Raw genomic sequence first — 15,023 nt, 5'->3', positions numbered from 1 at the left:
TTTCTCTGTGCAAATACTTTTTGGTACTTCAACAACAACCACAGATCCTCATTAAAAACCAAACGGTCCTCTGAAATAAATACAATACACGCTTACATTTAACAAAAAAGGTATTTGACCTCGTTACTTGAGTCAAATACGAGGGTGAAAGTGCATCATCTCAAAGTTTGGGGGGGTTGGGCAGGATGATTGACGCGTGGGACTCAGATTGGAGTGGGCGTTAACAATCATGTTGACTTATTGTCGTTTTATTCCAGTGAGGAGGGTTACCAGGACAACACAGGCGTGTAACTCACATTCCTCAAACAAATAAGGTACCACTCTTCTCTCCATATTCCAGAATAATAAATAAATAGTTGAGTAGATTAGCAACGATTACACACATCATTTACCAACGGGTTCACAGTAATGTTGAGAAGAAGTTTCACGTTTTAGCCTTTGTGAGTAAAGTGTTTCTGTTTTACTTGTATTTCTGAGGGGGGACAAAACATTTTTATTCTGTTTTAGTTTAGGCAAATGTAATATTTGCATACACTGAAATAACACATGAATCTCTCCGATATGCCTCTTTCTGATCACAGCCACAAAGCTCGTGGGGCTCCTAACGTTTGCAGATGTAATTCGGACTCCGGACGATCTCAAGAGGAACCACAGTGACACCAAATCTGTCCTTTGTTCACCGGGTCTGGCCTGGAAAACATGATGCTTTAGATTCTCAGGCTTTGAGAGGAAGAAGAGGAGTGAACGTGGTGCTGACGGTGGCCTGGCTTATGGTATCTATTCTGACCTCTCTTCAAAGAGACACATTCATCATAAGTGTAAAATGAAAAAAAGGTGGCGATTTGAGAGGCAGCTCCGTGGTTCTTCAGCTTCTGTTTGCGTAAATGATGTGACAGAAAGAGGAAATCTCTGCCTGAAACTCCAGCTGGACGCCGGCTGCTGCAGGAGGCCCCGTGCACCATCGTGACCATGACTACAGTGAAGTTTGTTTGTTTTTACTTCGTTCAGCAACAAAGGTGAGGCACACGAGTCAGGGGGCACGATGTCCCTCCTGTTGATGAAAACAAAAGAAGTAGAAACAAAGAGCTGTGATCTTACATGCACAAAAAGTGGCCAAACACTTTCAAAATCACAAGCGAATCCCTTCGAGAAAAGAAAAACAAATAGAAGCTGGAAGAGGCGCAGTGTTCACGGTGAGAGAACAGGAAACAGTGGCAAAAAGTTCAAGCACAAAAGGTCATCAAGAAAGATGGACGACACCTTCTAGTCCTGCTTCTCTGTGAGCTATTTACACGACTTCCTCCTTAGTGAGACTCAACACCTAAATCCATCAGCTGAGAGGTGAACATATTCAATATATGTACAGTACATTAGTGCTCGGTTGAGATATAATGATCCTCGTGGACAGTTATCATACAGTGAGTGGCATTGTGGGAGATGCATATCATTTATAGCAGGAAAGGGCGGGGAGAGGAGGAGGGGGGGGGAGTCAAAACCCTGGAAATAAGCACTGCACTCACATTCAGTCATCCAACCAGCTGAGATCCAACACCAGGGGCCAATACTGGCAATTCAAGTGCACAGTTTAAGAAGAAGATTATCAAGGACGATGTCGCCTATTGCTCCAAACAACACGAAGGCCTTTTGGGTGTTTGCTATATAAGAAAAGGCCATTTTTGGACGAGATTTTGTTCCCTAGAAAAGGTAAAGGGAGCGGGAGAATCAGTTAGTATTATGTACACAATCACACACACACCAGCGCCTGCGTCCAGAGTCAGAGCCGGCGGCCGCGTCAGGCGTTTCTCCGGGAGTTGCTGGTGGCGGACGAGCGGCCCGCCTCGTGATCCGGTCTGTACTTGAGCCAGCAGATGAGCCACGTGACCACCACCGAGAACATGGCCAGGATGCTGGCCACCGACAGGCAAATGGGTCCCGCCGGCGAGGGCGGGATGCTGTGGCTGTGCACGAAGATCAGGCCCATGAAGAGCAACACCAGCATGGAGAGGAAGGAGAAGATCACGCAGACGCAGCCGGTGGTCAGCGCCACCCGCTTGCAGCTCTGGCAGCTGTCGTAGCGCACCGAGTCCTGGGAGAGGGTGGTGGCGGTGGACACGGTGGTGGACGGGGTCGCCTGGCCGACGCTGGACGTCCCCGACGCCTCCTCCCGGCGCAGGGCGACGAGCGCCGGGTGCAGCGGGGGAGGGTACGGCGGCAGCGCGTCCTGGGGCAAGGGGTCCGACTCGATGTAGAGCGGGAAATCCTCCGTCACCTTGGTGTTGTTGGGCAGGTTTTGGATCCGGTAATCCGGCACCGGGGTCCGGTGGCGGCAGACGGGGCAGCTGATGCGCCACGGCCGCTCCTCGCGCAGATGGAGCGTGTTCAGGCACTCCTCGCAGAACGTGTGCAGGCACTCGAGGATCTTCGGCGCGCGGCGGTCGAGGTCGAAGTAGTTGTAGCAGATTTTGCACTCGTACTCCTCGTAGGGGAACACCGAGGAGGCCTCTCCGGGGGGTTCCGCTCCGCTCGGTGCCAGATCTACCTCTGCCATGTCATCTCTCGCCATTCACGCTCTCCGGCGAACACAAAGGGGAGCTGGCGGACAGATGCTGATGACGGTGCACGTCTCTCCTCCTCTCCCCCTCCTCTCCTCCCCGCTCATTGAAGCGCCATCATCCCCGCAGACATTGTTCATGTGGGCTATTTTTCGATATTTATATATCCATTCGCCTTCCCCCACTGCCGCGTGATGTATTAGAGAGCTGCTGCCGCTCCGTCCAAATGATCGGGATCCCGGTTGAACATGAAAAAGAAAAGAAAAAGCTCTCGATTCCTGCTCGGCTGTGTGGGAATAGATGACGTAATGGTGGTGACTCCGAGCATCCCACAAAGAGAGAGAGAGAGAGAGAGAGATGATGATGATGATGATGATGATGATGATGTGTCGCCCCGAAAGTCCCGTTAAAGAGAGAGTGTTGTTGTTGTTGTTGTTGTTGTGTCGTTTCCAGTGCTCTCTGTGTGGATTCACGCAATTGCGTACACATCATGCCAGGATGCGCTAATTTGGTCAAATGGAGGCGTCGATTCGTCGTTTCCGGTAACAACGAGCGTCTAAACTCAACGTGTTCCAATCAAATACCAAACTGCACCGTCTTACATCACAAGGGGTTGAGTGGAACAATGGCAGTTGACTCGATTATTCAATTCATATAACAATAGGGAAGTCAAGTTTATGAAGAGACTCTAAAGTTCCACATTTGTTCAATAAATCACGTCACGAATCATTTGGAGTGGCTTCAGGCATCTCCTCATGTAGGTCTGTTAGCCTACATGTTGTGTTTGAACACGAATAAACAAAGTTTGACTTAAAAGAAGATATTTTAAAAAAACTTAAACTTAAAAAATATTTTTTAAATGCTGCTCTTTCTAAAAGCCTTTTCTAATCATGAAAGAACCAAATGAAGCTGGAGTCAGACACGTCTTTGAAGTGGCTCAAATGAAGTGAAACCCTGCGCTTACATGATTCAAACTGACTCACACTCACAAGATTTGGCTCTGAAGCTGACGGCTACACGTTCTCAGAAGTTTTGTTGATTATATTTACAACACTAAGACACGTATGATCACTGAAGTCCTGATTTAACAAGTGTTACAGCAGGTATGTGGTTTCAAGACACACTTGTTACAATGACAAGTGAAAAATGTTTTTTTCAGCCCTACAATTGGCAAAAGTTGTTAATGAACAGTTTTATAACAAGAGGGGAATAGAGTTCTGAATGAAGGGGTCGCCTACATGGACACAGGCATCACCGACCCAAAGAACTCGACCTCCAGTCAGACATTCCATTCATCACATCATTCTCATATCCAATTTGCAGAGTTTTTCGTAAACATGTGAATAAAGCCTCTTCTATTTCTGTCACATTGAGTGTTACTCAACTTTACAGGAAATCGTCCTCTGTTGCCGTTTTGTGATTTCTGTAGAAAATGACCAAACAAATTGCTGGATCTCTGTTGGTGGGCGACTGACAACAAGCAGGAGCAACGCAGCAGAGCCTGAAGCCTTCTACATCCAATTCCACAGCCTCGTTACCATGGTGATAAGAAGCTGATGATGATGGAGAATCATCTTTTAATAATGCAGTCTACTGCAACAGCTGTACTCAGAATGACCTGTTGCACTCTAAACTCTATTATTTGGCTCAATATGGTCTGTATAACTGACCATTATATATATATATATATATATATATATATATATATATATATATATATATATATATATATATATATATATACATTTGAATCCCACATCAGCCTGGTTTAGGAGCACTGTTTTGCTTACTTTGCAGCCTTGTACTTTACACGTTACTTGTGGGCAAGCTGTTACATTGCACTAAAAGTGGCTGCTGCGTGCTTTAAATACTTTGTGATAACAGGTGAACTATCCCCGGATAAATCTGGGACAAACTTGCAAGACTCACCTGTTCAGCCTCCCCACTATAGCCCCGCCCCGCACACCTGCGTCGCAGTGCAGCCGCACCTGTACGGAGCTCTGCGCCCTGCCCCGGTGCAAACGTCGACCGTGAGTAGGTCAGAGTATCCACATCCACTCCTACCTCTTTCTCCCACCCCTGACATGCTGCAGTCCTTGGCTTACCTTCACGACTCGGAGCTCGTGGCCCGGTTCCAGAGACGATGCGGACTCGTCCTCGTGGAAGCCGCGCGTCATGATCGCAGCCGAGGGAGGACGCGAGGAACCCCGGTTCACAACGGCGAACCACGCGGTGGACCGCAGGAGGGAAGTCGGGACCACCAGGATCAGAATTCAAACTTTAAACACAAGGAGAACGGATGTGCTGTTCGTGTAAGTCTGACACAAGTTGGTCCACTAAGTGCTTTTAACCTTAAAACGTGATTTTAATTCACAAATATAAACCACATAGTCATTACTATTTGCATTGGTTCCTTCAACGTGTGAGATTAGTTAAAAATGAATAAATTAACTTAAGATTTTGGTTCTAGGAAGTAAGAGCTACACGTGCAACAGCTTTAAATAGTATGCAAACCAAACGTGACTGGCTTTTCTCGTTTGTCTGGGTGGGTGAGTCAGCCACGAGATCCTCACCGGCACAATGCCAAGCCGCGTGGGATGTTTACCTTCTTCTGTGGCACCTTCTCTTCTGCAAACTATTCATTTGGACTGTTGACGAGGAGTTACTCACAGGCTCAGCTGTTGAGGATGGGTTTGATATTGTGCAGGGAATTGGAGCTCCTTCTGGCTGGTGTTCAGCTTGGACATTGTTGTACATTCATGCATATGCAAATAGTCAAATTCATTTATTTTAAAGTTCTGCAATAGTTGCAAAATAATCCCATATATTAGGAACAGAAAGCAAATCAAAGTGGTAAGTTTATGCAAATATAACCGAAGAAACTGACTTTTTTTTAGATGGATGAGTGTTTTATGACTCTCTTAAAGGGTTGGAGCGTGATGCTTTTACGAGAGGCCTCCCCCGCATTGATGCCTGGCCACTCTGTTTTTAGTTTCTCCCTTTGGAGTGAACCTTGTGCACGTGCAATACTAATTTGTGCTTGGTATTTGTTTGTGTGCTACTTTAGTCATTTGAAGAGAGAGAACCAGCAGATTGTGAACTGCTGGCTGGTATAAATGATGAAATGTGACAAAGAAGCTGCAAACAAACAAAAAAGTTGACCGGTGTGGAGCTAACGTCGGGTGTGGCTGCGCTGTTGGCTGTTGGATGTCATTTGATACCTTTTCAGGGGCCTCATGACAGAAAAATATCCAAACTGCTTGTCTTATCTTAAAAATCCTATCTTCCTATTACAGAAATAATTCCTGAGCTCATGTGTGTGTCCTGAACTGAAGAAAGTCGAACTAGAAATGTAATCGTCCAATCAGCACTCTCCTGTCATGCCTGTGTTTTTGATTAGAATGCACCGGTTGGCTACTCAAGGTGGACCAGCCGTCATATCGACGGCTCTTACTCGTCACTGGCTAGCTAGCTTTATCATGCGCAACAAAAAATGATCTCAATCAACCCTCATCAGAGGGAAGACCATTCCATCAAATGCTGTCGTCTTGGCAGTCGATCCGGGAGATTTTAAGCGTCATGAAACCGTTTGAGAAGCTTTTGAATCATTATATTTCGGTGTTCATGTTGTTCTCCCATCTTCATCGTCATCGCTATGAAGGCCTAACAACCGCGCTGCTTCCATTTTTGAGAGTTATTTTGAATTCAGGACATCCAGATTTAGGAAATCCTAAAGTTCGGATGGTTCTGTAATAGCTGAATTACTATCATAGTTTTTTTTTAATCTAAATGCGGTGAGGAAACATGTTTCTATAACACCAAAAAATGTCATCCTAAAGATGAGATAGGATTTAAAATTTCGGAAGTTTCCGGTGCATCACCTTTAGTGTTAATCTGTGTTTATTCTCCGCAGGCCTGCAGCAGACCTCAGTACGAGGTGAGGAACTGGCCTTTGCACTTCCTCTTCCTGTTCTCGGCGGGCCTGGGGCACGAAATCTTCTACATCACCTGTCTGCCGTGCATCCACTGGAGCCTGGACCCGTTCCTGTGCCGACGCCTCGTCAACATGTGGACCGTAAGTCACAGCTGGAGGGGCAGATGTGCGCATCGGTCCGATGTCCGTTGGTTCCACAATGCCACCTCTCTTCTCTCTGCTCTTCATCTCCCTCTCGTCACCTTTCACCCCCCCTCCCCCCCCCCCCCCTTCCAGTGACCTGTCTCTGACACCACCATGTTCATATATCCCCCAGGCCTGAGGGGCCACTGGGGCCAGCCTGACCGAGGGCCCTTGACACGGCGAGAGGCCACACACGGGGACTCATTGCCGAAAATAAAAATCTCCCCTTTTGTAAGATGTTTGCTCTGACAGAGTCCAGCACATAACGGCAAGACGGCCTGAAAACCCGTCAAACGTGAACCCAGAGGGAGTTTGACACTTCGACACACAGCCGGCCATGCACCCTCTCTCCTGCACTGTGCGTGATGGGCAGTGTGTTTTTGTGCCCTTTGTGTCCCCCGCCTCCAGCGCTGGGTGGATGCCCTGTGTCTGAACCCCTTGTTTGGACCCCCCCCACCCCCCCAGGGGGAAGAGACACCATTCTTCTGGCTTCACCAGGCCGCTGTTTGAACTCCTTTTTAAACTGCACATAAACACCAACACACACGCATGCTCGCACTCCCCGCCGCAGCCTCCTAAACACACTCATCGCCCTCCCTCTAGTAGTTAGACATTACCAGCTTCACTCTTGTGTTCTCCTCCCCCCCCCCCTAATCTACCAGCAGAGTGTTTTATCGGCCTCATCAGCGCTCTGAGCTTTCTCTCTCTCTGTGGACCGAACATTTGGCCAGTCAGCCCTCGGGGCGCATCGCCCTGCACTCCCGACTTCTAACAGCAGCCTGCCATTGTGCTGGTGGAGTTATCTGAGGGTTCACGGAGGGATCGAGCGCTCTCGTTCTTTCCCCTCCGTCTCTCACGCAAACACTGGCAACTCACGGCAACATCTGAAGCGCACCCATGCACATTTAGACTTGTATGCATGAGCACACACACTGCAGGTCCATTACTGAAAAACACTCATTATACCCAATTATTATATCATTATACCCAATAGTCCGAAAAATGTCCCATTCTACCCAACGCCCACTTGTCTGACAGCCCGTTATCCCGAAAACAAACGAATATTGCTTCGAAAATACACACTCTCCTTGCTACGGACTCACATTATGCGTCAGACATAAACCTAACCAACCCCACTCATGAAGGCAATGGGTACTAGCCAATCAGAAGCAGAGTAGGGTGGATCATGCCCTTGCTATCGTGAAAAAAATATTTATATATTGACGGTTATTCTGCATAATAATTAGCCACGTGCTTCTGTCTGTTGCAGGGAGTATTTTCTGAGCAATGGCCAATTTTTAGAGACAATAACAAGCTGGTTGGAAAATGGGATTTCGGTCCAATGGGACATTTTGGGACTATTGTGATTGTGATATTGTGATTCTTTTTTTTTTTTTTGGACTATTGGCGTTTCGGGATAATGTGCCGTTGGAACAATGCATGGCACTGAAATAATGTTTACCATGTTCACTACCTTTGTTTAGCATGAAGGCATGCTAACATTTGCTAATAGGCATTTAACACAAACGACAGCAGAGGCGTGTGTGATTGACTGACATTAGCGTCAGCCCACTGTGAAGAGTTTTAGGAATGCGCCAAATACATCCAAACACGGAATGAGACATTTTTAGGTGACCAAAATGTTCGTTAACTTTCATGAACTGAAAACAAAGTTATAAGAAGAAAAACAGGGACAACTCCCAGACCGGACAACGCCGCGGTATATCGACCAGTCAATCCCAAGGTAGCCCCGCCCTAAAGCATACCCTGATGTATCGTCTAGTTTGAAGAAGAAGACTTGGAACTATAGATTGAGACCATAAACTCATGTTTACAATGTTTACTGAGGTAATAAATTAAGAGAGAAGTAGAGTCATCTTCTCATAGACTTCTATACAACCAGAGGAGTCGCCCCCTGGTGGACACTAGAGAGAATGCAGCTTTAAGACATTTTAGGGCGCATTTCACTTTTCATACCCGTAGGATGTCGTCCCACGTTCTGTTTCACATTTCCCCTCGCTCACATGCTCCCCACTTTTGAGAACTACTGTTGAGAGTGCTTGAAACCCATTTGCTGCAGTTTTTTTTTTTTCTTTGCATTGATGGAGAAGTGAAGGTCCACTCAGCCGAAAACAGTACAAAAGCAATCTAAGAAAACAGGAGGATTGTAAGTCTATAAGCAGGATAGTAAAGGCTGAGTGCAACTTTAAAACTGGACCCAGCAGAAATCCTCCCGCCTTCTTAAGGCTATCTCAGGAACAGACCATGCTGTGAGGATATTACAGAGAAACTCTTGTATAGCTGCAGAAAATACTTCTTGGTTCATGAGTCCCAAAATACCCATTGTACAAATGGACCTCTATGTGCTGTTGATGAGTTCTACAGTCAGTGAAGTTAAACTTCTGCTGGTTTTACTATCAAAAGCTAAGATCTTTATGAAGCAAACATGTCTCAGATCTGTTCCTGCTTTGTGTGCACAGATCGATCATCAGATGTCATTTTATCCACACAACTTTAAGTTACCGGCACCTTGGTGGTCCAAAGTATGAACCGGGAACCAAATCAGCCAATCATGTTGCTGTGGCACAAAACAAACATCTTGTGTCTTTTCTCCATACAAACAGTGACCTGTAGCCCTAACTCTACCCTACCCTACCAAACACACACACACACACACACACACTGATCCACATGTTGACAGATCAAAGTCCAAAGCTGCACTGGCGGCCTCGATCAATACACTTATTCACGAAGAAACACACACTCAAGCCCAACTCTCTCTGTGTGTGTGTGTGTGTGTGTGTGTGTGTGTGTGTGTGTGTGTGTGTGTGTGTGTGTGTGTGTGTGTGTGTGTGTGTGTGTGTGTGTGTGTGTGTGTGTGTGTGTGTGTGTGTGTGTGTGTGTGTGTGTGTCTTGACCTGCCTTTAACTCTTCCCTTTATGTGACCAGACTTACCCTGGGTCAGTCCTTTTGATGTGAATTGTACAAAGACACCAATGAGACGCTCGGTTGAATATAATGTTTGTGTTGATGGTGGGGAGGGGGTGGGGAGGGCGAGGGTATCATATCATGCGAGCACTTGAACTGGGAGGCAGATTCATTGTGTGAAGGCAGGGGGGGGGCGGGGCACAGTGCATGATGTGCACACAGCATGGCTTGTTGTGTGACTACATGGGGTCAGACGCGCTAAATGGGTTCACCGTTGTCTGTCCTCTGTTTATTGTCCACCTCATGGTGCCAATTATTCTGGCTGGGTGCACGCGTGTAGATACAGTGTATGTAGATGCCAATATTTGTAATAATAAACTTCATATTAATGCATTTGTAGAAGACAAGGAGAGATGTAAAATAAGGATTCAGCTTTTCAAAGATGCTAAATTCCAAGTATGGAGCTGGAGACTGGAATGGAGGATGTCTCATGCTGTGCAGATTGTAAAGCCCTCTATTGCTGATATTCGGCTACACAAATACATTTAATTGAAATTGAGCAAGTTTTGGTTAAACTGACCCTCTGGAGAGCTAAATAGGTGGAACGCATTGACCGAAATGCAATCTGAGGACCATCATCCGACGATGATTTAGCTTTTTATTGGTTGAAAATGATCTCGTAAACTGTGAAACAACCCAGTCGTACAGGTCGTCTCTCAACTCCAACTCCAGTCTCGCATCTCACCGGAACCCCAGAAATGCAGCCCCTCGCTCCCACAAAACGTGTCCGTCGTCAGACCGATGGGTTCTGAGATTGAATGGTCTCCAACTCTGTGCTTAATGCACAAATATGGGAGTCGCATCAATCTTCTGCCTTTCCCAAAGTGTCTGCTCTGGTTGCAAAAAGAAGTCTGGTTGTATAGAAGTCTATGAGACAATGACTCTACTTCTCTCTTGATTTATTACCTCAGTAAACATTGTAAACATGAGTTTATGGTCTCATTCTCTAGTTTCAAGTCTTCTTCAATACAGCATGATGTTCATTTAGTACATTATGGTCCATTTAGAGTCACACAGACCATAAAGCAGGGGATGCTTTAGGGCAGTCCACAAACCAATGGGTGACATCACAACGAATCCGTCCACTTCTTACATGCAGACGCTGGGAAGAACTGGCCTGCACTGAGCCCTGAACTCAGCCCCATGCATCGCCTTCTGGGATGCACTGAAACACTGCCGTCGAGCTTTACCGCCCAATATTTGGACCTCGCTCTTGTGCCTGAATGGGAGCACATCCCTGCAGAGATTTGTTCCAAAACCTCTGCCGCCACTCTCCAGTGCAGCCTATTAATACCCACAGTTTGGGGAAGAGAGTGTAATGTTCTGGTGTTCACCGATTTCTTCCCCGTTCTGTGTGCTCCATCGTCTATCTGTGGGCCTTTTATACGTCCACAAGTGGCTGCACTAACGGCGGGTCAGCTGACTGTTTTTATATATATCTCATTTGCCATGGGAACAAGCATTTCCTGATGACAGTGTCAGTCGCGATGGTAATGCCAAGCTCTCCATTCTCTCCCTTAAACACACACATTAGCATCCTGAGCTCGCTCTGCACGCGCTGCCTCCCTGCTCCTCGCTAAGACAGCCATTCATTAAATATACACGGCAGAGCTTTAAATAAACCTGGAGCCGGAGCAGGCCGCCCCTCCGAGGGCCGCTGGGGATCTCATGAAAGAGAATAGGCAGCACATTTGGCAGGGCACACACACACACACACACACACGGATACCTATACAGCATCTCACACACACACACCTTGCACTGAGTGTGTCATTCTGTCAGCCCTCTGTCTGACCCGCGCCAGCTGAAGACGCTGTGTCAGCAGATCCGGCCTTCTTCAATTCTCAGTTTCTTACAGTAGATGTAGTTTCTGTATGACTGCAGCATCTGCACTTCATACCAGAGGTGGATCGCCACTCTTAGTCTTTTCTTTTGGGGTGGGAACGGAGATTACTTATTCATAACTGTGTGGTAAGTCTTAGAGCATAGCCTTATCTTTGCTTCCTCTACTCATTATTTTATCATCTTCCTCTAGTTTCAGCACTCTGCAGCTCTCTGTCCTTTCTGCTATTTAATTGCAACGATGCAGTCGATTTATTGCTGCTTTTTTTTTTTTTTTAATAAAATGTAATGAAATCTTCAGTGAAGAAGTAATAATTATTAAACACCAAAGTACATTTACATTTTGTACTACCTTATCGTTTGCAAGTGTTGCAAATTCAGGGTGTTTTCCCCAAATAATACATAACATTATTGCAAGATTAAAAATAGAAATGCCACCTGGATATAATAAAAGATATCTGGTCCTCTCTCCTCTCACAGCTGGTGATGTACGTCGGCCAGGTGATGAAGGACACGCTGAGGCTGCCTCGCCCTCTCTCGCCCCCCGTGGTGAAGCTGGAGCCGCGCATCGCGGCCGAATACGGGCTGCCCTCCACCCACGCCATGGCCGCCACCGCCATCTCCTTCACGGTGTTACTGAGCGCTCCGTCCAGGATACAGGTGAGCGTCGCTGATTTAAATTCAGTAAGACGGCATGAAAAATGACTCCTCAGTTTTGAGATGCAGCACTTAAAAACGCTCAGTAGCCTCGTGTGTAACAAATGATGCGGTTGAGTCAAAGTCATCAAGCAGAGTGAGCGGATGGTGAAGAATGACCAAAGAGATCATTCTTGAACCAAGACGAGGGTCACAACCACCTCATGTGAGTGAAGTTCTACACAGACAACCCTGTCTTGTGTGGAAACAGTCATTTTAAGCAGACAAGGAGAAGGTAGGCCATGTAAGACAGACGTGGTTTAAAAGCTCAGCAAAGCTAATAAGTGGGGATTTACAACTAGGATGTGGAGTGTACGTTTCACCGTAACTGTGTCATTATCTGTGCTATTAAATTGCTACTGAAGTTTATGGATTTAGGATTAGCGAGGCAGCAGTTGGTGTTAAATCGGTCGATCCGAATGAGCCGCTTCTCGCTCTAATTAAAATTGTGAACGTTAGTTTGAGGCACTGGGAGTGTGTGGACGGCGGGCGGCTCCCTGGGAGCAGAGTGGGATGGAAGGGAGTGGCCCCGCTGTCCATCACAGGGTCCCGACTGAGCCGTTGGACAATGGGCAGGGAGGGGCGGGGCCAGCAGTCACCATCAGTCACACCCGGCCGCCGTTTGCTCTTCTGATGGACTCGACCGAGTCAATGACTGTCAGTCCACGTCTCCTCCTCCTCCTCCCGACTCTTCCCCTCTTTATGTCTCCCGCTCGACTGCAAAGTCAATAAAACACTCAGTGGCTCAATCCCAGGCCGTCTTAATCACGCACTGTGTTTTAATGAAGGATCGAGTGAATGCCCAATCCTGCTTTACAGCCTCGGCAGCTGTCTGCTTGATTTGTGGTGAAATCACAGCAACTATAATGTTCTCGCACTGCCGTTCTCAAGGTCAGACGAAGCGTACAGTAGAGCACTTAACTGTGGCCTGGAATTCCTCCAGGATTCCCCCTGAAAAGAAAAGGAGCCGTAGATGAGCTGCAGCGGAGAGGCTCCTGAATAGCCACCAGGCCTCGGGGCAGCTCGCCCGGTTCCCCCGGAGCAGGTCGGAGGTCACGACAGTCAATCACAGAGTGCCCCCCCCACCTCCCTCCTGTCCCCGCCATCCTTTGTGGCCATTCAAAAAAAATCTCTTCATGAACTACCAGTGAATAGGCTTCCAGCTGCAAAAGACAGGAAAAGACACAGGAAGAAAAAAAAAGGGGGGAGGTGAATGAATACACAAGGCCTCTCTTCTCACTGTTATTGAAATGGAGGGGGGGGACAAAAACCTGCTGCTTTAGGTAAAGGGAGGGAGGGCAGAGAGGATGGAGGGACACTAGAGGAATAGCGGCTTGATGAGGGGCACTACGTCAACCCGACAGAGGAGCTACACGTCGCCATTAAGAGGATTGACGAACGGATGATTTGATCAGGAAGGTTTTAAAAAGAACAAACTGCTGAATGACAAATGTGTTTCTACTGAGGAATGTTTTCATGTGACGCGTAACGTTTCCACTGTCACAGATTTTGGTTTGTGATCAAAGTGTGTTTGTGTCCCAGTTCCAGTTCGAGGTGGGTCTGCTGATCGCTCTGACGCTGTCAGCTCTGGTGTGTCTGAGCCGCCTCTACACTGGCATGCACTCAGTGCTGGTAAGCTAGTCTCTCTCTGTCTCTCTCACACACACGTTTAAGTTCATATGTATCACATCTATCGGGGCTGAAATTCTGATTTGATGATAATTTGTCTCCCTAAATATACAGAAATATGATTTTTGCATCCTGCCTGAGAGTTAGAAGAGAAGTTTGATACCTCTCGAATATCTGTCGGCTAAAAATACTAAAACCAGCGGCCAGTTAGCACAAAATCCACTTCTAAAGCTCACTAATTGACACACATATGAGTGGTATCGATACATCTGAACTATTGTCTCATTATTGTGCTCTCAGGATGTGATCTGCGGCGCTCTGATCTCCGCCGTCATCCTGTTCCTCACCTACCCGTACTGGGAGGCCTTCGACCGCTTCCAGCTCACCAGCTCCGTCTCCCCCATCGCGGCGCTGACGCTGCCGCTCCTCCTCAGCTACACGTACCCGGAGCTGGACCGCTACACCACCACGCGGGGGGACACCACCACCATTCTGGGAGCCGGGGCCGGCTGCTCCGTGGGCTACTGGGTGAACCAGCAGCTGGGGCACACCTTCGAGCCCCAGGGGGCGCTGCCCGTACCCTTACCCGGGCTCACGGCCAACGCGTTGGCGCTAGGTGGCGCCCGCTTCCTCGTGGGAGGCGCGGCGTTACTGGGAACTCGGCTGGTGGTGAAAACGGTGAGCCTGCAGGCGCTGTACTGGTGGTACGGCGTGCCGAGAAGCGACGGCGGTGCCAGGAGGAGGAGGGAGATAGAAGTGCCGTACAAGTTCATCACGTACACATCTGTTGGACTTGTCAATTCTATATTAGTCAATCGAGTGTTTATTCTACTGGGGCTGCTATGACCGATGATTTGAACTTGCCATAACAAATGTACCTTTTTAATATTTATTCCAATGTTTTTTTACACGTTAACAGCTGTGACTGAACAGATAGCAAATAAAATCTTTTGCAATGACATTTTTTTGACTCGATCATTATTTGACTAAGTAGTCCGGGCTGTAACACGGTGTGCAATGAAGCAACACATCTAGAATGTTTTCCCAGGCTCGTTCCCTTTTACTTCAACTGGGAGAACCCCACCTTGAGCCAGACGCGCTCAAACCAGTCGATCGAAACCAGTTTGACCGAAACTTAAACGTGGCAACTTCCTTTCAATGGCACCAGTCGTTTGTCATCTGCTCCATCAATTTGAGCA

At 47.4% G+C, this 15,023-nt stretch overlaps 2 protein-coding genes across 2 annotated transcripts; one reads left to right on the top strand and one right to left on the bottom strand.

Moving 5' to 3' along the window:
* On the bottom strand, positions 1–2,978 carry rnf228 (ring finger protein 228). The gene is made up of 2 exons (XM_079272650.1): positions 1,757–2,978; positions 1–1,051 (listed from the first exon to the last, which is right to left on the bottom strand). The coding sequence occupies exon 1, from the start codon at positions 2,561–2,563 to the stop codon at positions 1,793–1,795; it is 771 nt and encodes a 256-aa protein (XP_079128776.1). The 5' UTR covers positions 2,564–2,978; the 3' UTR covers positions 1–1,051; positions 1,757–1,792.
* A 1,593-nt stretch (positions 2,979–4,571) lies between these two features.
* Positions 4,572–14,670, top strand: sgpp2 (sphingosine-1-phosphate phosphatase 2; the record flags this gene model as incomplete). The annotated part of the gene is made up of 5 exons (XM_079272260.1): positions 4,572–4,864; positions 6,466–6,627; positions 11,980–12,159; positions 13,738–13,827; positions 14,125–14,670. The coding sequence occupies exons 1-5, from the start codon at positions 4,637–4,639 to the stop codon at positions 14,668–14,670; spliced, it is 1,206 nt and encodes a 401-aa protein (XP_079128386.1). The 5' UTR covers positions 4,572–4,636.
* Positions 14,671–15,023: the final 353 nt, after the last annotated feature.

Source organism: Melanostigma gelatinosum (assembly GCF_949748355.1).
Source record: "Melanostigma gelatinosum genome assembly, chromosome: 7".
Lineage (NCBI taxonomy): Eukaryota > Metazoa > Chordata > Actinopteri > Perciformes > Zoarcidae > Melanostigma > Melanostigma gelatinosum.
The sequence above is the reverse complement of the archived record's forward strand: the minus strand, read 5'-3'. Positions and strand labels throughout refer to the sequence as shown.

Excerpts from the sequence above, each read along its gene's own strand:
- rnf228 (XM_079272650.1), bottom strand. The coding sequence starts at position 2,563 with ATGGCGAGAGATGACATGGCAGAGGTAGATCTGGCACCGAGCGGAGCG.